Below are 26,745 nucleotides of genomic sequence, written 5' to 3' on the forward strand. Positions count from 1 at the left end.
GAGGAGGAGGAGTGTGTATATATACAGGAGCGTACGGGGAGGAGGAGTGTGTATATATACAGGAGCGTACGAGGAGGAGGAGTGTGTATATATACAGGAGCGTACGGGAAGTAGGAGGAGTGTATATATACAGGAGCGTACGGGGAGGAGGAGGAGGAGTGTGTGTGTATATATATAGGAGCGTACGGGAAGTAGGAGGAGGAGTGTATATATACAGGAGTGTACGGGGAGGAGCAGGAGGAGGAGGAGTGTGTATATATACAGGAGCGTACGGGGAGGAGGAGGAGTGTACTGTATATATACAGGAGCGTACGGGGAGGAGGAGGAGGAGTGTATATACAGGAGCGTACGGGGAGGAGGAGGAGTGTGTGTATATATACAGGAGCGTACGGGAAGTAGGAGGAGTGTATATATACAGGAGCGTACGGGGAGGAGGAGGAGTGTATATATACAGGAGCGTACGGGGAGGAGGAGGAGTGTGTGTATATATACAGGAGCGTACGGGGAGGAGGAGGAGTGTGTATATATACAGGAGCGTACGGGGAAGAGGAGGAGGAGTGTGTGTATATATACAGGAGCGTACGGGGAGGAGGAGGAGTGTGTGTATATATACAGGAGCGTACTGGGAGGAGGAGTGTATATATACAGGAGTGTACGGGGAGGAGGAGTAGTGTGTATATATACAGGAGCGTACGGGGAGGAGGAGGAGTGTGTATATATACAGGAGCGTACGGGGAGGAGGAGGAGTGTGTGTATATATACAGGAGCGTACGGGGAGGAGGAGGAGTGTGTATATATACAGGAGCGTACGGGGAAGAGGAGGAGGAGTGTGTATATATACAGGAGCGTACGGGGAGGAGGAGGAGGAGTGTGTATATATACAGGAGCGTACGGGGAGGAGGAGGATGAGTGTGTGTATATATATATATACAGGAGCGTACGGGGAGGAGGAGGAGTGTGTATATATACAGGAGCGTACGGGGAGGAGGAGGAGTGTGTGTATATATACAGGAGCGTACGGGGAGGAGGAGTGTGTATATATACAGGAGCGTACGGGAAGTAGGAGGAGTGTATATATACAGGAGCGTATGGGGAGGAGGAGGAGGAGGAGCGTATATATACAGGAGCGTACGGGGAGGAGGAGGAGTGTGTATATATACAGGAGTGTATGGGGAGGAGGAGGAGTGTGTATATATACAGGAGCGTACGGGGAGGAGGAGGAGTGTGTGTATATATACAGGAGCGTATGGGGAGGAGGAGGAGGAGGAGCGTATATATACAGGAGCGTACGGTGAGGAGGAGGAGTGTGTATATATACAGGAGTGTACGGGGAGGAGGAGGAGTGTGTATATATACAGGAGTGTACGGGGAGGAGGAGGAGGAGTGTATATATACAGGAGCGTACGGGGAGGAGGAGGAGGAATGTATATATACAGGAGCGTATGGGGAGGAGGAGGAGTGTATATATACAGTAGCGTACGGGGAGGAGGAGGAGTGTACTGTATATATCCAGGAGCGTACGGGGAGGAGGAGGAGGAGAGTGTATATATCCAGGAGCGTACGGGGAGGAGGAGGAGGAGAGTGTATATATCCAGGAGTGTACGGGGAGGAGGAGGAGGAGTGTGTATATATACAGGAGCGTACGGGGAGGAGGAGTGTGTATATATACAGGAGCGTACGAGGAGGAGGAGTGTGTATATATACAGGAGCGTACGGGAAGTAGGAGGAGTGTATATATACAGGAGCGTACGGGGAGGAGGAGGAGGAGTGTGTGTGTATATATATAGGAGCGTACGGGAAGTAGGAGGAGGAGTGTATATATACAGGAGTGTACGGGGAGGAGCAGGAGGAGGAGGAGTGTGTATATATACAGGAGCGTACGGGGAGGAGGAGGAGTGTACTGTATATATACAGGAGCGTACGGGGAGGAGGAGGAGGAGTGTATATACAGGAGCGTACGGGGAGGAGGAGGAGTGTGTGTATATATACAGGAGCGTACGGGAAGTAGGAGGAGTGTATATATACAGGAGCGTACGGGGAGGAGGAGGAGTGTATATATACAGGAGCGTACGGGGAGGAGGAGGAGTGTGTGTATATATACAGGAGCGTACGGGGAGGAGGAGGAGTGTGTATATATACAGGAGCGTACGGGGAAGAGGAGGAGGAGTGTGTGTATATATACAGGAGCGTACGGGGAGGAGGAGGAGTGTGTGTATATATACAGGAGCGTACTGGGAGGAGGAGTGTATATATACAGGAGTGTACGGGGAGGAGGAGTAGTGTGTATATATACAGGAGCGTACGGGGAGGAGGAGGAGTGTGTATATATACAGGAGCGTACGGGGAGGAGGAGGAGTGTGTGTATATATACAGGAGCGTACGGGGAGGAGGAGGAGTGTGTATATATACAGGAGCGTACGGGGAAGAGGAGGAGGAGTGTGTATATATACAGGAGCGTACGGGGAGGAGGAGGAGGAGTGTGTATATATACAGGAGCGTACGGGGAGGAGGAGGATGAGTGTGTGTATATATATATATACAGGAGCGTACGGGGAGGAGGAGGAGTGTGTATATATACAGGAGCGTACGGGGAGGAGGAGGAGTGTGTGTATATATACAGGAGCGTACGGGGAGGAGGAGTGTGTATATATACAGGAGCGTACGGGAAGTAGGAGGAGTGTATATATACAGGAGCGTATGGGGAGGAGGAGGAGCGTATATATACAGGAGCGTACGGGGAGGAGGAGGAGTGTGTATATATACAGGAGTGTATGGGGAGGAGGAGGAGTGTGTATATATACAGGAGCGTACGGGGAGGAGGAGGAGTGTGTGTATATATACAGGAGCGTATGGGGAGGAGGAGGAGGAGGAGCGTATATATACAGGAGCGTACGGTGAGGAGGAGGAGTGTGTATATATACAGGAGTGTACGGGGAGGAGGAGGAGTGTGTATATATACAGGAGTGTACGGGGAGGAGGAGGAGGAGTGTATATATACAGGAGCGTACGGGGAGGAGGAGGAGGAATGTATATATACAGGAGCGTATGGGGAGGAGGAGGAGTGTATATATACAGTAGCGTACGGGGAGGAGGAGGAGGAGTGTGTATATATACAGGAGCGTACGAGGAGGAGGAGTGTGTGTATATATACAGGAGCGTACGAGGAGGAGGAGTGTGTATATATACAGGAGCGTACGGGAAGTAGGAGGAGTGTATATATACAGGAGCGTACGGGGAGGAGGAGTGTGTGTATATACAGGAGCGTACGGGGAGGAGGAGTAGTGTGTGTATATATACAGGAGCGTACTGGGAGGAGGAGGAGGAGTGTGTATATATACAGGAGCGTACGGGGAGGAGGAGGAGTGTACTGTATATATCCAGGAGCGTACGGGGAGGAGGAGGAGGAGAGTGTATATATCCAGGAGCGTACGAGGAGGAGGAGGAGAGTGTATTTATCCAGGAGCGTACGGGGAGGAGGAGGAGGAGTGTGTATATATACAGGAGCGTACGGGGAGGAGGAGTGTGTATATATACAGGAGCGTACGAGGAGGAGGAGTGTGTATATATACTGGAGCGTACGGGAAGTAGGAGGAGTGTATATATACAGGAGCGTACGGGGAGGAGGAGGAGGAGTGTGTGTATATATACAGGAGCGTACGGGAAGTAGGAGGAGGAGTGTATATATACAGGAGTGTACGGGGAGGAGCAGGAGGAGGAGGAGTGTGTATATATACAGGAGCGTACGGGGAGGAGGAGGAGTGTACTGTATATATACAGGAGCGTACGGGGAGGAGGAGGAGGAGTGTGTATATACAGGAGCGTACGGGGAGGAGGAGGAGTGTGTGTATATATACAGGAGCGTACGGGAAGTAGGAGGAGTGTATATATACAGGAGCGTACGGGGAGGAGGAGGAGTGTATATATACAGGAGCGTACGGGGAGGAGGAGGAGTGTATATATACAGGAGCGTACGGGGAGGAGGAGGAGGAGTGTGTATATACAGGAGCGTACGGGAAGGAGGAGGAGGAGTGTGTATATATACAGGAGCGTACGGGGAAGAGGAGGAGGAGTGTGTATATATACAGGAGTGTACGGGGAGGAGGAGGAGTGTGTATATATACAGGAGCGTACGGGGAGGAGGAGGAGTGTGTATATATACAGGAGCGTACGGGGAGGAGGAGGAGTGTGTATATATACAGGAGCGTACGGGGAGGAGGAGGAGGAGTGTGTATATATACAGGAGCGTACGGGGAGGAGGAGTGTGTATATATACAGGAGCGTACGGGGAGGAGGAGGAGTGTGTGTATGTGTACATGTTTTCTTGACTGAAAAAATACAGAAATGTAGACATTTTTGCAAATTTATTAAAAAAGAAAAACTGAAGCTTTCTGTACCCGCTGTATATGGGCAGCGTGATGGCTCTGCGGGCAGCGTGATGGCTCTGCGGGCAGCGTGATGGCTCTGTGGGCAGCGTGATGGCTCTGCGGGCAGCGTGATGGCTCTGCGGGCAGCGTGATGGCTCTGCGGGCAGCGTGATGGCTCTGCGGGCAGCACTGTTGTTTATAAGGTTTTTTATTCCTGTTTTCTTTTTTTTCGTTCTCCCCCTTCCTCCCAAGATTTAATGAAAATATAAATTAAAAATCATATATTTTATAACTGGTTTTATAATGATTGCGGTTTTCTACACATTTTTTAATGATTAATCTATTTAATATTCTATATTACAGACGTCTAATAGATCCTAAAGGACTGCACGAGTGTAGAACTCTGAGCAGGGGCGTTTGTGCTAAACAATATGATGTGCAACTGCTAATACCCTGTGCCGCCTTTCACCCCTGTGTGGCGTGCTCCGTAATAGTACCTCCCTGTGCCCTGGGGCTATTGGAGGAGCGGTGCGGGGCTATTGGAGGAGTGCTGCGGGGCTATTGAAGGAGCGGTGCGGGGCGATCGCCTCCGGGTGTCGGCTGATTCTTACAGGTGACACCCGGTGCTATGTGCCAGGAGCGAAGTCGATCGCAGCGTTCCTGGAGCAAGGGCAGGTCTGCGATGCAAGTGATCAGCTTGTAAAAAATGAATGTCCCATAGTGGTACAAAGTGTAAAAGTGAAAAAAAAAAAAAAAAATTTTTGAAAAATCTAAAAAAAAAAATGAAAAAAATAATCCAAAAAATAAAAGTATACTGTATCCATAAATATTATTATGAAAAAAAAACAAAACAATAAAAGTACACATATTTGGTATCGCCGCGTCCGGAACAACCTGACCTATAAAACTGTTCCACTAGTTAACCCCTTTGGTGAACGGTTTAAAAGGGGGGAAATAAAAAAAAAAAAAAAAGCACCATTTTTTGCTTTGTGTTTATCATCATACCGCCAAACAAAAGATGGAATGAAATGCTATCAAAAAGACGAATGTAAATAAAAATGGTACCGCAAAAAACAAGCCGCCATACAGCTCCATCAGCCGAAAAATAAAAAAGTTATAGCTCTCAGAATAGTCATACAAAATTCCATAAAATGTTTTTTTTTGTGCTGTAAACATACTGCCCCGAAGAATAAAGCTGCCTTATCAATTTTACCACAAAACCCCGAAAAAAACAATTCCTGAATTGTTTTTTTCTGTCTCCCAAAAATCAGAATAGAAAGCGATCAAAAAATGCCTGAAAATGGCACCAATAAAAACCTCAACTCATCCCGCAAAAAACAAGCCGTCACATGACTGTCAGCCGAAGTATGGAAAAATTATAGCTCTCAAAATATGGCTAGTCTTTGCAAAAAAATTCTTTTATTTTAGTGTGTGACAGCTGTGAAACATAAGAACTTGATATAAATCTGGTATCGCTGTAATCGCACCGACCCGAAGAATGAAGCCGTCTAATCACTTATACCACACGAAGAACGGCGTAAAAAATAAACTCTGGGGTCGGGGCTGTGCTGGGGTCACTTGGGGGTTCAAGGTGTTCACCACACATCTAGAGAAGTTCCTTGAGGGGTCTAGTTTCAAAACTGGTGTGACTTGTGGGGGGTTTCCACTGTTTAGGCACATCAGGGGCTCCCCAAATGCAACATGGCGTCCGCTAATTATTCAAGCAAATTTTACATTCAAAAAGTCACATGGTGCTCCTTCCCTTCCGAGCCCTGCCGTGCGCCCAAACAGTGGTTTCCCCCGCATATGGGGTATCTGCTTACTAAGGAGAAATTGCACAACAAACTGCATGGTGCAATTTCTCCTGTTACCCTTATGAAAATGCAAAAATGGGGGCTGAAAAACATTTTTGTGGGAAAAATGTGAAAATTTTATTTTTACGGCTCAATGTTATAAACTTCTGTGAAGCACCTGGGGGTTCAAGGTGTTCACCACACATCTAGATAAGTTCCCTGAGGGGTCTAGTTTCTGAAATGGTGTCACTTGTGGGGGGTTTCCACTGTTTAGGCACATCAGGGGCTCTCAAGCAAATTTACATTCAAAAAGTCAAATGGCGCGCCTTCCCTTCTGAGCCCTGCCATGCGCCCAAACAGTGGTTTTCCCCCACATATGGGGTATCTGCTTACTCACGAGAAATTGCTCAACAAATGTTGGGGTCCATTTTTTCCTGTTACCGTTGTGAAAATAAAAAACTTTGGGTATAAAGTAAAATTTGTGTGAAAAAATAAATAAACGTTCATTTTTTTTCTTCCAAATTCCAAAAATTCCTGTGAAGGGTTAATGAACTTCTTGAATGTGGTTTTGTGCAGTTTTTAGAATGGTGTCACTTTTGGGTATTTTCTGTCATATAGACCCCTCAAAGTTACTTCAAATGTGATTTGGTCCCTAAAAAATTGTTTTGTAAATTTTGTTGGAAAAATGAGAAATCGCTGGTCAACTTTTAACCCTTGTAACTTCCTAACAAAAAAAACATTTTGGTTCCAAAATTGTGGTGAAGTGTTTATTAACTATTTTGTGTGACATATTGTAAGGCTATGTGCCCACGTAGCGTTTTTCAAGCGTACATGCTGCGGAATTTCCGCAGCGTAAACTCTTGTGAAACGCTTAGTAATCCGCCCCCCATGGTCCCCAAGGGGATTCCGCAAGTTCTATGCCCATGCTGCGGATTTTTCCGCAGCGTTTTTGCTGCGGGGAAAAATCCGCAGCATGTCCATTAATTTTGCGTTTCTGCAAGCAGAATTGCCTTTGCAATGCAATAAAAAACGCAAGGCAATTCTGCATGTGGAAATCACGCAATAGACGCACGATAAACGCATGCGGAATTCCGCATGCATTTATCCGGGAGAGGACATGCAGAAAATTTCTGCTTAATTTCTGCAGCATGGGCACATAGCCTAACAGCGTGTCCCTGGACTGCAATGTAATCAGGCCGGGGTCACCATCTAGTGGGGGATTCTGTCTTTGTTCTTTTCAGCATAGCACTCATCCAATATAAGCCTGTAGCTTCTGGAAACTTCTCAAGGTAGCCACAAAATAGGTGGGACCCATCCCCCGTCGATGGGCTGATCCCAGGACACAGAACAATAGACACATGGTTTTGGCCAGTTAGTTGTGTGCTGCCGTGCAGAGGGCTAGGATCTTATGCTGAGGTGAGATCCTGGTGTGTGTAGATGATTAGAAGATGCCACGTGGGATGGTGTTGTGTCCCTCATCTGTTGGATCCATCAAACTCATCCCAGGATTATTTCTGCCTTTTCCCTGGCGTCAAATTGCCGGGTGGCGCCCCCGGAACTGTTCCCCTTTTTGGCGTGGACTCATAGTGGACTCTAAGGAACAATATTGATATTTTGATGTTCTACGTTCCCTGCCTCAATAAAACTCGTTGGATTGATCATCGGCCTGGTGTCCCTTCCTGCTGTCGCACACCCCGTCACAAACTGGTTGGCTGCCGTGGGATCAGAGCAGAAGGAATGGAGGACAGCGGCCCATCAACATCTGAGACCAGAACCTCAGGATACAGGAACTGGACTGTGTTGAGCCTACAAACAAAGGCCCGTGAATTAGGAGTCTGCTACAAAGGCTTGTCCAAGGAGCAATTAATTGAGGCTTTGGAAGAAGCTTGCATGCAAGATGGCACCGAGGAAGAATTTCCACAGCAAGGGGAGGAAAGACGGGAGCTGGAGGTAAATACCCAAAAAAGTCAGTGGGTTGTGTGGTATGAGGAGGAGATGGCATTGCTTGGAGATGAGGCCAGCATAGAAGATAAGAGGGAGGCCATCTGCACAGCTACGGAGAGGCAGTGCATGGTGGAAGCAGCTAGAAGCTCCAGACAGACTACTGTAACCACAGCACCCACCATGAGGGAATTCCCAAGAGTGTCCCGTAAGGACTTTAAGCCGTTTAATGAGGCTGCAGGCGACATTGAGGGCTTCTTCCAGGACTTCGAACATCCATGTCGATTAATGGAAGTCCCGGAAAGGGAGCGAGTCAGACATCTAGTGGGGCTCTTAGAGGGGGAAGCTGCTGAAGCTTATAGAGCTAGGGACTCTCTGGAACTGCGATTATGGGAACATTAAAGAGACCATCTTGGAATATTATGCTGTAACTCCAGACACTTACAGGGCTCAGTTCCGCTCCTTAGCCTGTGAGGGGGGAAGTGTCTTTCAAGATGTATGTCCACAGGCTCAAACAAGTATGTCATCGCTGGCTGGAGGGAGAGGGGGCCTTAACTTGGGAGACCTTCCTCCAGGTCATCCTAAAAGAACAATTCTATGCCAAATGCCCTGCTGAGATCCAGGAATGGGTGCGTGAGAGGAAACCAGCGACAGTGGAACAAGCTGCTGCTCTAGCTAATGAAGTTCTCCCCATCAAACCTCAGTGGAAAAAACTACTAGTCAGAGAGAAGAAAACTACCAGCTTCCCAACATTGGCGGCCTCCAATGTTCACCGTCCCACTAGACTACCAACTCATGGGGAACCCCGTGTGAATGTGCTTCCCATTACTCCTGCCTCCTCTTTGGGAATGCGACGTGGAGAAAAAAATCATAGAAGGCCGATGTTATGGATGTGGGCAGCCTGGTCATCTGCAAGCCACCTGTCCAGGTGTTGGGAGGCAGAACAGCTACAAACCACCTTCGCCTGTCTATTATCTACAGACACCTTCAACAGGAGAAGAGCTGGATTCACCCCCTGCTAAGTGACTCTGATATATTGGCTCCCCTACCAGGAGTCTATGGGGTGCGTGCCACAGCCACCTGTTCATCTGATCTGCAGCACAAACATCTACAGGAGGTCGTGCTAGATGGCCAAACAGTTGTTGGCTTTCGTGACACTGGGGTTTTTCTCACCATAGCCAATCCCCGAATAATTCAACCAGAAGCCATTCAAAAGGGGCCAGGAATTGCCATTAAATTGGCTGGAGGTACTCCGATTTATTCCAAGAGCGAGTGTGACCCTGGATTATGGCTTTGGGGCAAAACAATGCATGATTGGTATGATGAGCGGCCTTCCTGCAGACGTTCTTCTAGGAAAGGACGTGGGGAATCTTCAATGTGACTTTGTCGGTGCGGTAACTCGAAGTCAAGCCAAGAGAGCAGGAGATGTGGACATGTTCACCCAGTCAATGGAAGTAATTCCACCAGAACGGCCGGTGAGTGACTCCTCTTGTGGGGATCATATGAGTGTCACTTGGGATAAAGTTCAGTTTAGACAAGAGGTAGAGACTGACCCTACCCTAGCTAGTTTTAGAGCTCGGACTGATATGGGTCAATTAGGGGAAAAATCAGAGAAAATGGACTTCTATATCGGGTTACCAACCCTGACTCCCTAGATAAACCCTGGACTTATAGCAAACAGCTGATTGTCCCTCAGAAATACAGAGTCTCCCTATTACACCTTGCTCATGACATTCCTACTGCTGGCCATCAAGGGAAAACCCGCACTGAGAGACGATTGACTCAAATTTTCTATTGGCCTGGGATTTCTCAGGCCATGGCACATTTTTGCCAAACGTGCGACATATGTCAGCGTAGAGGGCGACCAGGAGATCACCCAAAGGCAACCTTGCAACCGCTCCCTATAATAGAAGAACCCTTTCAAAGTGTAGCTGTCGATATCATTGGACCCCTGGCTAAACCAAGTAAATCTGGAAAGCAGTACATTCTTGCTGTTGTGGACTATGCCACCCGATATACAAAGTCTGTGGCCTTGTCGAGCATTTCTGCAGCCAAGGTGGCCGTGGTTACTATTATCACCAGAGTAGGGTTCCCAAGTGAGATCCTGTCAGACCAAGGCTCACAGTTCATGTCGGAGCTGGTACAGTGTCTGTGGCGCACTTGTGGAGTACGAGCGATCTGAACGACACCTTATCCTCAAACAAATGGACTTTGTGAACGATTCAATGGCACTTAGCATATTCTTCAAAGGGCCTTCACTGTCAGGGATTCAGACTGGGAGAAGTACCTACCTCATCTCCTGTTCGCTTATCGGGAAGTCCCCCATAAGTCCACTGGGTTTTCCCCCTTTGAGCTTCTCTATGGAAGAAAGGTCAGAGGACCTTTAACCCTGCTAAAAGAATATTGGGAGGGGCAAGTTGAAGATACAGGAACCCCTGTTGTTCCATATGTCCTGAAGCTTCGGGAAACCCTGGCTCAACTTGCTAGTTTTGCTCAGGGTTATGTGCAGATAGCTTAAACCAGATAGCGTGCTTTGCGGTCATACCACGTCTTCTATCAGGAGTTTGCAGAAGGACAACAGGTCTTAATGATTGTTTCCCATCGGCAAAATAAACTGCAGACAACATGGTAGGGTCCCTTCCGGGATCTCAGGAAACTTAATGACACCAATTACCTTCTTGCTTTAGATGACCAGGGTTTAAGACAAAAGACTGTCCATGTGAATATGATTAAGGAGTACCAAGACCGGTCACTAGCTGTTGGCTTGCTTCAGAAGACAGTCAGGAGGAGGAGGACTCGCTACCTGATCTTGTGGAAGCAGCGAGAGCCTCATTCACTGTGGAACAGGTTCCTCTGAGAGATCGCCTGGATTCCTTACAGAAAACCCAGATGCTGGGAGTGCTCCATCAAAGACGGGCTGCTTTCTCATCCCGACCAGGTCGAACCACAGTAACCCAACATCATGTGGACACTCCGGGCATCCGTCCCATACAGCAGGCCCCTTTCCGAGTACCAGAATCAGTTAGAACCACCATGAAGCACAAACTGGAGATGTTACAGCTCAGGGTAATTCAGGCCTCCCATAGCCCTTGGGCTTCTCCTGTGGTGTTAGTACCCAAGATTTTGTGTGGACTACAGACGACTAAATGACCACACCATCAGTGATCCTTACCCAGTGCCCCGTATTGATGAACTTCTAGACCGGCTAGTTGGGGCCCGATATGTCACTACCTTGGATCTCAGTAAGGGATACTGGCAAATCCCTCTAACGGAGGGAGGGAGAGAAAGGTCAGCTTTTATAACCCCCTTTGGTCTGTATGAATTTCTAAACATGCCTTTCGAAATGAAGAATGCCCCTGCAACCTTTCAGAGAATGGTGGACCAGATCCTCCGGGGATGTGGCGACTTTGCTTGTGCCTACTTAGATGATATTGCCATCTTCAGCCAGACGTGGGAGGAACATTTGAATCAAGTAGCAGTTGTTCTTGACCGGATTCTTGCAGTAGGCCTAACCATTTCACCCGATAAATGCCAATTGGGGATGGGTGAAGTCCAGTACTTAGGGCATAGAGTAGGAGGGGGGAAGCTAAGACCTGAACCTGCCAAAATCCAGGCTATTAGAGATTGGCCTGTTCCCCAAACCAAGAAACAAGTTATGGCTTTTTGGGCACTGCTAGTTATTACCGACAATTTGTTTCTCATTTCAGCACTGTGGCCAAGCCTCTTACAGACCTCACCAAGAAAACGATGCCCCGGGTGGTGACCTGGACTCCATCCTGTGATGAGGCTTTTAACCGGCTGAAGGACGCCCTGGTCTGCGACCCTGTTCTGGCTGCTCCAGACTGCAAGAGGAGATTTATCGTGCAGACGGATGCCTCTTCGTATGGACTTGGAGCTGTGCTCAGCCAGGTGAATGCAGCTGGGGAGGAGCACCCCATTGCCTACCTCAGCAGGAAACTGCTGGACCGGGAAGTGGCCTATGCAACTGGTGAAAAGGAAAGCCTGGCTGTAGTATGGGCCCTTAGGAAACTAAAGCCATATCTGTATGGACGAGAATTCACTGTGGTTACTGATCACAATCTACTCACCTGGCTGAACAGAGTCTCTGGGGACAATGGACGCTTACTACGATGGAGTCTGCCTCCGCAACCCTATAACTTTACAATACAATATAGAAGAGGCAGCCAACACCAAAATGCAGACGAGTTGTCCAGGCTGGAGGAGCCCTGAGTCAGGTCAGCCATGACTATGTGTACTTGACAAGACACCTGTAGAGGTCACTAGTCCATACACAAATTGAGGGGGGAAGGGGTTGTAACAGCGTGTCCCTCCCCCGGCCTGTGTTCCTGGACTGCAATGTAATCAGGCCGGGGTCAACATCTAGTGGGGGATTCTGTCTTTGTTCTTTTCAGCATAGGACTCATCCAATATAAGCCTGTAGCTTCTGGAAACTTCTCAAGGTAGCCACAAAATAGGTGGGACCCCTCCCCCATCGATGGGCTGATCCCAGGACACAGAACAATAGACACATGGTTTTGGCAAGTTAGTTGTGTGCGGCCGTGTAAAGGGCTAGGATCTTACGCTGAGGCGAGATCCTGGTGCCCGTGTGTGGAGGGTTAGAAGCTGCCACGTGGGATTTTGTTGTGTCCCTCATCTGTTGGATCCATTGAGCTCATCCCAGGATTATTTCTGCCTTTTCCCTGGCGTCGGATTGCCGAGTGGCGCCCCCGGAACTGTTCCCCTTTTTGGCGTGGACTCATAGTGGACTCTAAGGAACAATATTGATATTTGATGTTCTACGTTCCCTGCCTCAATAAATCTCGTTGGATTGATCATCGGCCTGGTGTCCCTTCCTGTTCTGTCGCACACCCCGTAACACACATCTCTCTGATTTAAGGGCATGAAAATTAACATTTTGAAAACTGGGAAATTTTTTTCTACATTTTTTTTTCGTCAAATTTCCAATTTTTTCACAAATAAATGCAAGTGATATCGAAGAAATTTTACCACAATCATAAAGTACAATGTCACGAAAAAAAACAATCTCAGAATCCGGGGGATCCGTTGAAGCTCCAGAGTAATTACCTCATAAAGTGACAGCAGTCAAAATTGGAAAAATTGGCCCGGTCATTAACGTAGAAACCACCTTCAGGAGTAAAGGGGTTAAACGCATTGCTTTATGCATTTTTTGACTTCCGGTTATTCGGTCTCTCGTCCCTCTGTCCACACCCTTTGGTTTATGCAACAACTTTATTCCATCAGAACCTTCCTCTCCCTCTTTTTTTGTTTTTTCTTCCTCTCCATGGGATGTTCTTCCACTCAGCTAAATCAAGGTGATACTACAGGGAAGTATCAGAACCTCTTGAATTTATTAAACTAATACGGCTCATAGTCACACATTTATTTCACCACATGATGTACAATACAAAGTTAAATTGCGGTACCGTGTTAGCCAGAAAAATCGATGTAAATGCTTTTATGCCAAAAATGACAAAAGTATTCTCGCAGTGATACCTTTATTGGCTAACCAGAAAAAAAAAAATATATATATATATATATATATATATATAATATAGCTTTCAGTGCACAGAGGCTCCTTCATTAGGCAAAATTACAAATAAGTTCATAAGACAAAAGGCACAACATTAGAGAGATGCTACAACAAGACATTTGTTCATGAGGTGTAAGCTGTGATGCCTCCTACTGATAAGTCAGGGAGATCAAATTAGGTTTTTGTTGCAAAATGAGAGGCCTTGGGAATGTTTAATTATCTGGAGGTGTGCATTGTGTCCATGTAGTGAGTCATAAACCCAGGTGTTAGATTGAGTCCTGTTGTCAGTGAATTGAACATCCTTATCAATTTGAATTCCCAAATTTTTCTTTCTCTGTTGCCCTTGAAGTGACCTTTTAGTATTAAAACTATTAGATCCTTCATACAGTGTCCCCGGCCAGAGAAATGTTTTCCCACAGGGGTGTCCAGTTCATTCTTAATTGTGTGTCTGTGTAAATTCATTCTCGTTTGCAGTTTTTGCATTGTTTCTCCAATATAAACTCCTTCCGGGCAACTTGTACATTGTATCATGTCACCAGATGGGAGGATGTACGTGACAGCCATGATTTTGTAGTCCTGATCTGTGTTTGGTATACGGACTGTATTTGGTGGTAATATGTGGGTACCAGTTTTGCATTTTTTGTTTTTATATGGGAATGTGCTGTCACTGATGGTGATGAGAGGACACTTCTGACAAAGAGACTCCTTAGGTTAGGGGGCTGTTTGTAGGAGAGAAGTGGTAGTTCTGGGAATATTTCTGTGGTCTCTGTGGAATATGGGTTGGAGATCAGCACCAATCTCCTTAGGACGTTCATGTGGGGGTTGTATGTGACCACAGAGGCGCCCTGTTGATGTCCTCCCTCTGTACTCCAGGAGGCAGCTTCTTGTAGGTCTGTGGATCTGTTCATCTATTACCAGTGGATGGTCTCCTTGTTGTAGGAACGTATTCCTCAGTGATGGCAGCTGCAGTTTTCTGTCCTTGCTGTCTGAACAGACTCCAATGTACCTCAGAGCCTGACTGTGATGATGGATATTTTGTGTCTTGGATGAAAGCTGTTCCATCTACGATATGCCGGACGTCCTGTAGGCTTATGGTAAATCAATGTTTGTATGGTGTTGTCTTTGATGTATATGGTCGTATCCAGAAAATGTATTTGGGATTTTGAGGATAGTCAATTAATGAATATTTTCATGGTATTATTTTATATCCTAATTCTTTTTTATATATACACATTTTTTTTCTGGAAAAACAATTCAAGGAATGTTCTATCCTTTCACATGAGACTATGAATGTTTTCTTGTTCGCTTGATCTGGCTCCGAGTTCGGTGCAACATAAGATAAGAACATCTATTCCCGTTCTAAGTTCTAAACCATTTAATCTGTTTTTTTTCTAATGATCTTTACACATCAGGTGTCCACATATGAACGCCTATCACTATAAATGTAACGGCACTGTGGTGTGAGCTTTGCTTTTCTTGTCCTGATGAAGCAGTGCTTGGAAACGCGTTGACTAAATATCGAGAAACCGCATGTCCTTTCTGGAGTTGGACGTATTATATGGGATACCAGCAGCGCAGATTATCCACAAATTCTTATCTGTGTAAACCTACAACAAAGGCACAGGACAAGTGTGGACCCCAGACGTGTCCTCGTCAGAGCCGGGTATAATATTTTCCTACTGACACTGCAGCATCCTGTTGGATATCATGAAGGGTGGCAGACTAACCTGGCCGACCCCCACTGGGTGAGTTTTCTCACATACTGCTTTCCCAAATCTCGTGAAGTATCATCCACGGGTGGGGCTCCTATTGCCCCTGCCACTAGGGGGGTAGAAGGTATCCTCTGTATCTGCTGACACCAAGTCCTTTAAATCCCACCAACTGCAAGAGAAAGCCTTTCTAATGTTCTCTAACAAATGGTATATGAAACATTTCAGGGTCTGACATTCTACTCATCATAGCCAGCATTTCTCTAGGATTCCAGGGACGCCACACTCCCTCCTGGGGCTCTACAGTATCTGATCTCCTAGACGTGGGGTGGGAGGTCTGGTGGTAACAATCTGGGCAGGCAGCAGGAGTTGAGGTGAGATGCCCACCCGGACTTAGTAATTGTTCTAGTGAGTCTCGGATGGCAGCGAGTGCCGTATGACTGCTGTATTCATTTGGGTTGTCAGAGCAGGGCCTGAAGGGGCGCTAATCTCATTCAGTGCAGACATGATATTCATTGGGGGTGTCAGGGACGACAGCGGGGAGATCACACAACATCTCACCACTGCCGTCAGTCTGTCAGGAATTCTCAGTATTGAGCAGGGATTCGCGAGCACACGATCCGGACTACTCACTACTTAGCTATCGGCAAGCGAGCAGAAAGCGTATGGCGTCACACCTCCAGATTCCAACTTATGGAATATGTGTTTTCCACCCTCATATGGTTACTGCCAGCTTCACGATAGCCCAATTAATATTATTTTCTGCCACCACCGGCCGAGTTTGAACTATAATACAGGCCTGGCTGGACGCCTGCTTTCTGGTAGCTTATATGGCTTCAGGGGAGGGAATGATTACAGGGCAAAAGAAACAGAACTATTAAATTTTATATTTAATCCAAAAGGGAGGCAGTGTTTATGAAAAAGAGGCCAGTTACAGTACAGAATATACAGTTACACAAATAAAACAGGATTAAAGAAGACCTACTATAAAGATCACCGAGATGACTCGGTATAGTTATAGGGAAGCGCTCCTATTGGACCGTTCAGCGAACGTGACCCGTATTGCACATCAATATGTACTTCCAACATGAGTATGGATCAATCTTCAGTTGGATCTATTATGCCGAAGGGGGAACCTGCCCACACGCCCCTTGTGCTGATGTCATGTGGGCTCGGCTCCACCCTTCATGTTTTTATTAAAAACTCTAACTTCTTCGATAACTCCTCACTGGTTGATCGCAGAAGCCCGAAAGTGATACCATATTTTTTATAATGAATTTACCTCTCCATAGATGCTACACATGGCATAGCTGCGATCCGTTATTCTGGTACATCTGCGCCACAGCTCCCAGGAGGGGCTCACAGCTACGGAAAAATAAGTGAATTGTTCCTTGGCTGACCCTGCCACTAATAGGTCCAGTTATTATGACGTATGGAACTTGAGATATTCCATATTCCGTATCTGCGCCGGCCCGACTAAAGTTGTCTGTTGAATTTCCTTTGAAGCTCTTGGAATATTGGGAGTGTGTTTGAAGCCTAAACGTGCTTCCCTCCTCACCCAGGTGTAAATTATCGCAGGTCTGCATCAGTGGAAACTGCCCTTGCATTTTAATTGGGTTGGTAGCACCCTTACTGCTAGCATTTGCTACCTCTGTTTGTGTGTTATTTTGCATAGAAGCCACTGGCCAAAGTGTCAGCTCTTCTCGTGTGGGTGATAATTGGCCTACAGACAGCTCTTTAGATTGTCAGCTCTGCCAAATGAAGGGGAAAATGAGGGGTTTCACGGGGAGAGAGTCTTCTTAATATCTGTGACAGGGGAGAAGAAAATATTTTCAATTTTTCTATGACTGGGCATGGCCAAGAATCGTGGGAGGGGGGTAAGCATAGCACTTGGGGCCCTGGCCAGGGGGCCACACTGGCTTGACTAGGCTCAGGGGGATTATAGTATGCAAATGGATTGTGGGGTATTTACAAAGGGTACAATCCTGGCTTTGGAGTAGGAGGTTTCAGTTTCTATGTGCCAACAGGGGGCACCACATACACAGCAGGTCTCCACCCAGTCTGGGTTGTGATTTCTGCATACACATGTCCATCCTTCAGCGACAATGTACGGGGTGGAGTCAATCTGAGAGCAGCAGTGGATCAGCGCCATCTTTGTTACATACAAAAAATGATCCCCATATTTTTCTTTGTTCTCGTCTCTAGTTAGACATTTATAGGGTTTCCACCATGTTTCAGTCTGGTCTAGAAGCCAGCATCATTTAAACATCCTCTTCTCCTTCACACATCCTCTTCTCCTTCACTGTACTTCCCACACAGGGACAAATTCAGGTAAATTCTTACCCTTTGCTGCAGCTGTCCCGAGTTGTCCGTCTGTCTGGGGGCCGGCACAGTGATTCAGTCAGTAGTCCTGAATTAGTAGGTCCCTGTTTGGGCGCCAGGTTTTGTTGTCACCACGTAATATGGGACAGTCCGAGACGTGATGCCTGCTCCAAATTACATTGTAAGATCCAAGTACGTACAGGGAGAGAACCACGCTGACATGATAAAGTATCAGAGCCGATTCTGTTTATTACATCGTTGCTCACGCTTTATATATAGGCTTTTACTGGACATACATTGTAGCAATATAATCGGCTCAGCTTCTCTTTACATATGTGCTGGCATTAGCATATATATATCTCATTCGCTAAACTTATCACCACCCACCTTTTAGGGTCTTAGGGGGCTCTCACTTCTTTCACTTTCCTATGTGTTCTCTCTAAGTCCCATTGGACAAAGGGAATCCTGTGACTCTTCATCTAAACACACTCACTCTATTTTGCAAAGCAAAGAGATGCACATCGAATAACCAAAATGGAGTCAAGATAGACAAATAACTCCTGCTATCACAAACGTACAAAGATGAAATATTGGGATCTTTGAAGTGTTTACAGGAACAGAAGGTAGAATCGAAAGAACAGTGCGTCTATCAGGCAGGCTCCACAAGTATCTATGGAAAGGATGTAGCTGGAGGTTTAGGATAGACCTACCCACACCATAGGACAGTGCATCCATCAGGCAGGCTCCACAAGTATCTATGGAGAGGATGTAGCTGGAGGTTTAGGATAGACCAACCTACACCATAGGACAGTGCATCCATCAGGCAGGCTCCACAAGTGTCTATGGAGAGGATGAACTGGAGGTTTAGGATAGACCAACCTACACCATAGGACAGTGCATCCATCAGGCAGGCTCCACAAGTATCTATGGAGAAGGATGTAGCTGGAGGTTTAGTATAGACCTACCTACACCATAGGACAGTGCATCCATCAGGCAGGCTCCAGAAGTGTCTATGGAGAGGATGTAGCTGGAGGTTTAGGATGGTCCTACCTGGACAATATGACTGTGCACGCATCAGGCTGGCTCTAGAAGCATCATGGAGAGGAGGTAGCTGGAGGTTTAGGATGGACCTACCTACACCATAGGACAGTGCACATATCAGGCAGGCTCCACAAGTATCTATGGAGAGGATGTAGCTGGAGGTTTAGGATGCTCCTACCTGGACAATATGACTGTGCACGCATCAGGCTGGCTCTAGAAGCATCATGGAGAGGAGGTAGCTGGAGGTTTATGATGGTTGTACCTGGAGTGTAGGACAGTGCATGCATCAGGCTGGATCTAGAAGCATCATGGAGAGGAGGTAGCTGAAGGTTTAGGATGGTCCTACCTGGACAATATGACAGAGAGGAGGAGAGGAGGTTACTGGAGGTTTATGATGGTTGTACCTGAAATGTAGGACAGTGCACGCATGAGGCAAGCTCTAGAAGCATCATGGAGAGGAGGTAGCTGGAGAGTTAGGATGGTCCTACCTGGACAATATGACAGTGCACGCATCAGGCTGGCTCTATAACCAACCTGGAGAGGAGGTAGCTGGAGGTTTAGGATGGTCTTACCTGGCATGAAGGACAGTGAATGCCTCAAGCTGGCTCTATAAGCATCATGGAGAGGAGGTAGCTGGAGGGTTAGGATGGTCCTTCCTGGGCAATATGACAGTGCACATATCTGGCAGTCTCTAATACTCCTTAATTGTTTTCTTACAGCCATTCATCACGCCCTGTTGTCCGGGCCCACTGCAGAGATGCCAGTCTTCGGATCTGCTCCTCCTTGCTCCTGTTGGCTGTAGCCATTGGTTTTGTCCTGTATGAACTAGAATATGGAGCTCTCGCACCTCACTCAGCACAGCCAAGCTTTTATGGCCACTTGGGCGCAACCTGGAACATCAGCACCTTGGAAAGCTCCTTAACTGTAACCACAAGTCATAACTCCCATCATCATCATTCTGAAGAAGAGGACCATCAGCATGGAGACAGTGAGCACAGTCACTCTGCAGGCACATACCACCTTGCTGCAGCTGTCACTGATTCTGGTGAGTACCCCATCACACGAACCTTGTGACTTGTTCTCCCCTTCCAGAGTCATTCCCACTTTTTTCTTATGTCCTCATAATTCACCAGATTTTTACAGGGCAACTGTTTTATTATCGGCATCGGCATCGGTCGGCGGCAGTGACAACCTCTTCACCCCGCGCTGTGTGACCATGGCGCACCTCAGAGTCACTGATATTAATCTATGTATTATCCTAATTTATAGCAAGAATAAAATTGTGTGATAACCAAAATCCTGGATAATGACTGTCAGGCAAAATGTATTTTTGTCCTAGTTTTAAAAATGTTGAAAGGGCAGCCAGAGATGTCTTAAATCTCCGCCCTCTGTTCGTTTGGAAGAGATCTCTATAGAAACTACTCTTGCTTCCCTTCAAACAAGGAATTTTTATAACCGCCATAAAACTTCAGCCAAGAGCAAGCATACTGGTCTACCCTGGATTTCCCCTCCAAAGCCCTATTGTGTAACTGTACAAACTTTTAATGTCGAGTTTAATAACGCACATGACTGTCACAAACACGTGGACCACGTTTTTGGGATGCTCACCTTTTTCTAGTTATGATGGTGTATCTTTCATAACTGGGAAACCACCAGAAACCTAGGAAATGGGTTCTGAGCTTCTGAACGTCATAGAAATATCATATTTGATATCCATTTCCGTGAATATTGGTGACGGCAAACATGATGTATCCATCTTGGATGTGGGCTCCCCCCATACCAAGATATGGAAGATGAAGGATTTTTATGTCTTGTGCAGCTGGGTGGGTTCACAAAACCAAGCCCCTGTTTGAGGTAAACAACATGGGTGTGTCCTAGTGTTTTGCTTCTTTACTAAAAACCAAAACGGCCATCTTGGCTCATTCCAACCAGGGACATCAGACGCATGCACTACTCGCTGCGTGGAGGAATCACGCCTAATTTCCGGGGAGCCGTCCCCCCACAGAATCTGAGACCATCACCTCGTGGCGCAGGTTTTGTTATTACTTATCCCTTTTATTTTAATAACTGTTTTATGCATATATGTAAATTGTCTCTTTTATAATATCTTGTATATCTTTTGTAAACACTGCCCACTTTCTGGAGTAAATCATTATTATTTACCAGCTTCCTTCTTCTTGTCCTATGTCGAGCAAACATGTTCCTCACCCGCTAATTCACGTTACCTAACGGGTACCCGATCCACCTGTTAAGCGATCGGTGGTGGCAGTATACCAGTATTTGTGATATTGTGGTTGAGGGTGGCTGGTCGGAGGTATATATACGTTCCTGGAAGGAACTGGTGGTATATATACGTCCTGTCACATCACGTGCCACAGTAGTCAACATAAATTAGAGCGGCTGCACCCGTGCTTATCCTCGGTCAATACCGTGTTTGACCAGCAGGATAAGGGGGCGCCAGAGAGCTGCAAGGTCTGACCAAGTGTTTCCTGACAATGACGGAAATACTAAAATCATAACAGAATAATAAATCACATCAATAAGAATTAAAGTCACAGCGAGTTGAAATATCCAGAAAGAGAAGGTAAAATAGGAGGACAGAAGATCCTAGATTGGAGCCAGGCTGCAGAGGTGAATGGGTAAGATGTTCTTTACAGGGGTGGATTAAGAGTAGTCAGGGCCCCGGGCAATTTAGAAGGTGTGGGCCCCCCCCCCACAGGTACCTGATGTATCACGTGACATGTCACATGATCCCCTTTGATAGATCATGTGACTAACACACAGATGCTTTGGTCACATCTGTAGATGGAAAATGATGGAAATTTTTATCCATTATGTACACAGCCCTATACATAACATAACGCTATTTATACTGTAGTAGAGCAGGGTGGGAGATTAATTTCCTTGAGGGGCCACAAGAGAGACCATGACTGTTGTGGAGGCCGAACCAATAGGCTGAAATTAATTCTGCTCAATATTAATAATAATAACAAAATGATAAAAAAATATGTATTAATTGTATGACTTAATATTGAGCAGAATTAAGTATGCTGCTGACATCCCCCTATATATAGTATGAGCCCATATATAGCTCCCTATATACAGTATGAGCCCGTACATAGCTCCCTATATACAGTATGAGCCCGTACATAGCTCCCTATATACAGTATGAGCCCGTACATAGCTCCCTATATACAGTATGAGCCCGTACATAGCTCCCTATATACAATATGAGCCCGTACATAGCTCCCTATATACAGTATGAGCACCTACATAGCTCCCTATATACAATATGAGCCTGTACATAGCTCCCTATATACGGTATGAGCGCCCGTACATAGCTCCCTATATACGGTATGAGCGCCCGTACATGGCTCCCTATATACGGTATGAGCGCCCATACATAGCTCCCTATATACGGTATGAGCGCCCATACATAGCTCCCTATATACAGTATGAGCACCCACATAGCTCCCTATATACAATATGAGCCTGTACATGGCTCCCTATATACGGTATGAGCGCCCGTACATGGCCGCCTATATACGGTATGAGCGCCCGTACATGGCTCCCTATATACGGTATGAGCGCCCGTACATGGCTCCCTATATACGGTATGAGCGCCCGTACATGGCTCCCTATATACGGTATGAGCGCCCATACATGGCTCCCTATATACGGTATGAGCGCCCATACATGGCTCCCTATATACGGTATGAGCGCCAATACATAGCTCCCTATATACGGTATGAGCGCCCATACATAGCTCCCTATATACGGTATGAACGCCCATACATAGCTCCCTATATACAGTATGAGCGCCCATACATAGCTCCCTATATACGGTATGAGCACCCATACATAGCTCCCTATATACGGTATGAGCACCCATACATAGCTCCCTATATACAGTATGAGCCTGTACATGGCTCCCTATATACGGTATGAGCGCCCGTACATGGCCGCCTATATACGGTATGAGCGCCCGTACATGGCTCCCTATATACGGTATGAGCGCCCGTACATGGCTCCCTATATACGGTATGAGCGCCCGTACATGGCTCCCTATATACGGTATGAGCGCCCATACATAGCTCCCTATATACGGTATGAGCGCCCATACATAGCTCCCTATATACGGTATGAGCACCCATACATAGCTCCCTATATACAGTATGAGCCTGTACATGGCTCCCTATATACGGTATGAGCGCCCGTACATGGCCGCCTATATACGGTATGAGCGCCCGTACATGGCTCCCTATATACGGTATGAGCGCCCGTACATGGCTCCCTATATACGGTATGAGCGCCCGTACATGGCTCCCTATATACGGTATGAGCGCCCATACATAGCTCCCTATATACGGTATGAGCGCCCATACATAGCTCCCTATATACGGTATGAGCGCCCGTACATAGCTCCCTATATACGGTATGAGCGCCCGTACATAGCTCCCTATATACGGTATGAGCGCCCGTACATAGCTCCCTATATACGGTATGAGCGCCCATACATAGCTCCCTATATACGGTATGAGCGCCCATACATAGCTCCCTATATACGGTATGAGCGCCCATACATAGCTCCCTATATACGGTATGAGCGCCCATACATAGCTCCCTATATACGGTATGAGCGCCCATACATAGCTCCCTATATACGGTATGAGCGCCCATACATAGCTCCCTATATACGGTATGAGCGCCCGTACATAGCTCCCTATATACGGTATGAGCGCCCGTACATGGCTCCCTATATACGGTATGAGCGCCCGTACATAGCTCCCTATATACGGTATGAGCGCCCGTACATGGCTCCCTATATACGGTATGAGCGCCCGTACATGGCTCCCTATATACGGTATGAGCGCCCGTACATGGCTCCCTATATACGGTATGAGCGCCCATACATAGCTCCCTATATACGGTATGAGCGCCCGTACATAGCTCCCTATATACGGTATGAGCGCCCGTACATGGCTCCCTATATACGGTATGAGCGCCCGTACATAGCTCCCTATATACGGTATGAGCGCCCGTACATGGCTCCCTATATACGGTATGAGCGCCCATACATAGCTCCCTATATACGGTATGAGCCCGTACATAGCTCCCTTCTCTGATCGACTGTCATTTCCACAGCCAGCTCAGAGAATGGTCGAATGCAAAATACAGCTGCCTGGGAGACACCTCTGACCACCGCATGAGGCGGCCTGAAGGCACCCCCCTGACAGCTGTACCCCGGTCACATGCCCCCCCCCCTGACGGCTGTACCCCCGGTCACATGCCCCCCCCCCCCCCCTGACAGCTGTACTCCGGTCACATGCCCCCCCCCCTGACGGCTGTACCCCCGGTCACATGCCCCCCCCCCCCCCCTGACAGCTGTACTCAGGTCACATGCCCCCCCCCCCTGACGGCTGTACCCCAGGTCACATGCCCCCCCCCCCTGACGGCTGTACCCCAGGTCACATGCCCCCCCCCCCTGACGGCTGTACCCCCGGTCACATGCCCCCCCCCCCTGACGGCTGTACCCCCGGTCACATGCTGTACCCCCGGTCACATGCCCCCCCCCCCTGACGGCTGTACCCCCGGTCACATGCCCCCCCTGATTCCCCTAGGTATGGCCCTGTACAGTCTGTATGACAATACATGACTGGTATCTATAATATAATCAGGGATGTGTCCTTCTGTCAGAAGCCTCTTTAGATACCTGCACAGTCTGCTGCAGACAGAAAGACGCCTCCACATCCCAGACAAGGATGAGGAGTGTGGCGCTGGAGATCGCGGTATGCATAAGCACTGAGCGCATACCGCGATCTCCGGCACCATAAACGTATACCTCTTCAGTCCTGTGATCTCTGGAGAGGCCGGAGGAGGAGTGTGACACCAGAATCGGCACCTGCGCATACCGCGATCTCCGGCACCATAAACGTATACCTCTTCAGTCCTGTGATCTCTGGAGAGGCCGGAGGAGGAGTGTGGCACCAGAATCGGCACCTGCGCATACCGCGATCTCCGGCACCATAAACACATACCTCTTCAGTACTGTGATCTCTGGAGAGGCCGGAGGAGGAGTGTGACACCAGAATCGGCACCTGCGCATACCGCGATCTCCGGCACCATAAACACATACCTCTTCAGTACTGTGATCTCTGGAGAGGCCGGAGGAGGAGTGTGACACCAGAATCGGCACCTGCGCATACCGCGATCTCCGGCACCATAAACGTATACCTCTTCAGTCCTGTGATCTCTGGAGAGGCCGGAGGAGGAGTGTGGCACCAGAATCGGCACCTGCGCATACCGCGATCTCCGGCACCATAAACGCATACCTCTTCAGTCCTGTGATCTCTGGAGAGGCCGGAGGAGGAGTGTGGCACCAGAATCGGCACCTGCGCATACCGCGATCTCCGGCACCATAAACGCATACCTCTTCAGTCCTGTGATCTCTGGAGAGGCCGGAGGAGGAGTGTGACACCAGAATCGGCACCTGCGCATACCGCGATCTCCGGCACCATAAACGTATACCTCTTCAGTCCTGTGATCTCTGGAGAGGCCGGAGGAGGAGTGTGGCACCAGAATCGGCACCTGCGCATACCGCGATCTCCGGCACCATAAACGTATACCTCTTCAGTCCTGTGATCTCTGGAGAGGCCGGAGGAGGAGTGTGGCACCAGAATCGGCACCTGCGCATACCGCGATCTCCGGCACCATAAACGCATACCTCTTCAGTCCTGTGATCTCTGGAGAGGCCGGAGGAGGAGTGTGACACCAGAATCGGCACCTGCGCATACTGCGATCTCCGGCACCATAAACACATACCTCTTCAGTACTGTGATCTCTGGAGAGGCCGGAGGAGGAGTGTGGCACCAGAATCGGCACCTGCGCATACTGCGATTTGCGGCGCTATTTTAGTCAAGACAAATATGAACAGTGTCCTTGACAAAATGGACAGCGTGGTATGCGCGTACTTTGGCGCCATTTTGTTGAATACACTCTGCACATTTGTATTCATTCAAATGAAACTGGATATCGAGCTATGCGGACATGGGGAGCATATACCAGGATAGGGGAGCATATTCCAGGATGGGGGGGGGGGAATCATGGACCAGGATGGGGAAGCATATACCGGGATGGGGGGGCATATACCGGGATGGGGGGGCATGTACCGGGATGGGGGAGCATATACCAATAAAAAAGCTTGCCACCCGGGCATAGAACGAGTTCAATAGCTAGTACGATATACTGTGACACAGACATCAAATGTTATATACTATACACATTGTTATCCCATCCCATCTGATGTCTGTACCACAGTATACCGTACAGTAATCTGTATACTGGATATGACATTTATTGTACAGGGATCTACACTGTACTGATCACACCTGGACCTGCACACAGGACCTCACATCTTATATATGGAGCAGTATAGTATGTGACGTCCTGCAGGTTCAGGGTTGATCAGTCAGTGCAGGATCCTGTATGCGATGTCTGTGGTCTCTGCTGGGGCTCAATGTGATTTATTGCAGGACTGTGAATTTTCCTGCAGATCTGGTGACGATGGAGCCGATGACCTGGCACTGACAGCGCGACCTGATCTGCAGCAAAGGTCAGACTCCTGCAGTAAGTCACTGTGCCCCAGCAGAGCGGCCGCTGACCTGACACTAAGGGATCCGTGTGCACTCATCAGGAGGGGAGGAGCGTCCTGCAGCCCCCTCCTCACTCCAGACATCCTGCCCTGGGCCCGACCTCGCATTTACTATTTACCGCCATCCACTGGTGCAGGAGCTGAAGAGAAGCAGCTCCAGGCGCCGCTGTGTGACCTCAGTCCTAGAGACGCAGCCACAGCGTGTCTGTCTCCCTGATGCGGCCGGCCAGCGTCTAATGGTACAGTGCGGTCCCCCTGCCTCTGCAGAAAACATTATAATGAGGGCGATCTGGCCATGGGCCCCCCACGGAGATTCGGGCCCCGGGCGGTAGCCCAGATCATCCTCATTATAATCCGCCTATGGTTCTTTATT

The 26,745-nt window shown here is 47.9% G+C and overlaps 1 protein-coding gene across 2 annotated transcripts in view; it reads left to right on the forward strand.

The window, feature by feature from the left end:
* LOC141273032 (glutathione hydrolase 6-like) overlaps window positions 1-26,745 on the forward strand; it is a 224,564-nt gene that overhangs the window by 113,752 nt on the left and 84,067 nt on the right. For both annotated transcript variants that reach the window (XM_073684353.1, XM_073684362.1), the window contains exon 2: window positions 19,441-19,766. In XM_073684353.1, the coding sequence (XP_073540454.1) occupies window positions 19,441-19,766 (326 nt within the window). The remainder of the gene's footprint in view (window positions 1-19,440; window positions 19,767-26,745) is intronic.

Source organism: Phyllobates terribilis, unplaced genomic scaffold (assembly GCF_046119375.1).
Source record: "Phyllobates terribilis strain yellow unplaced genomic scaffold, ASM4611937v1 Scaffold_1__5_contigs__length_1240528914, whole genome shotgun sequence".
Taxonomy (NCBI): Eukaryota; Metazoa; Chordata; class Amphibia; order Anura; family Dendrobatidae; genus Phyllobates; species Phyllobates terribilis.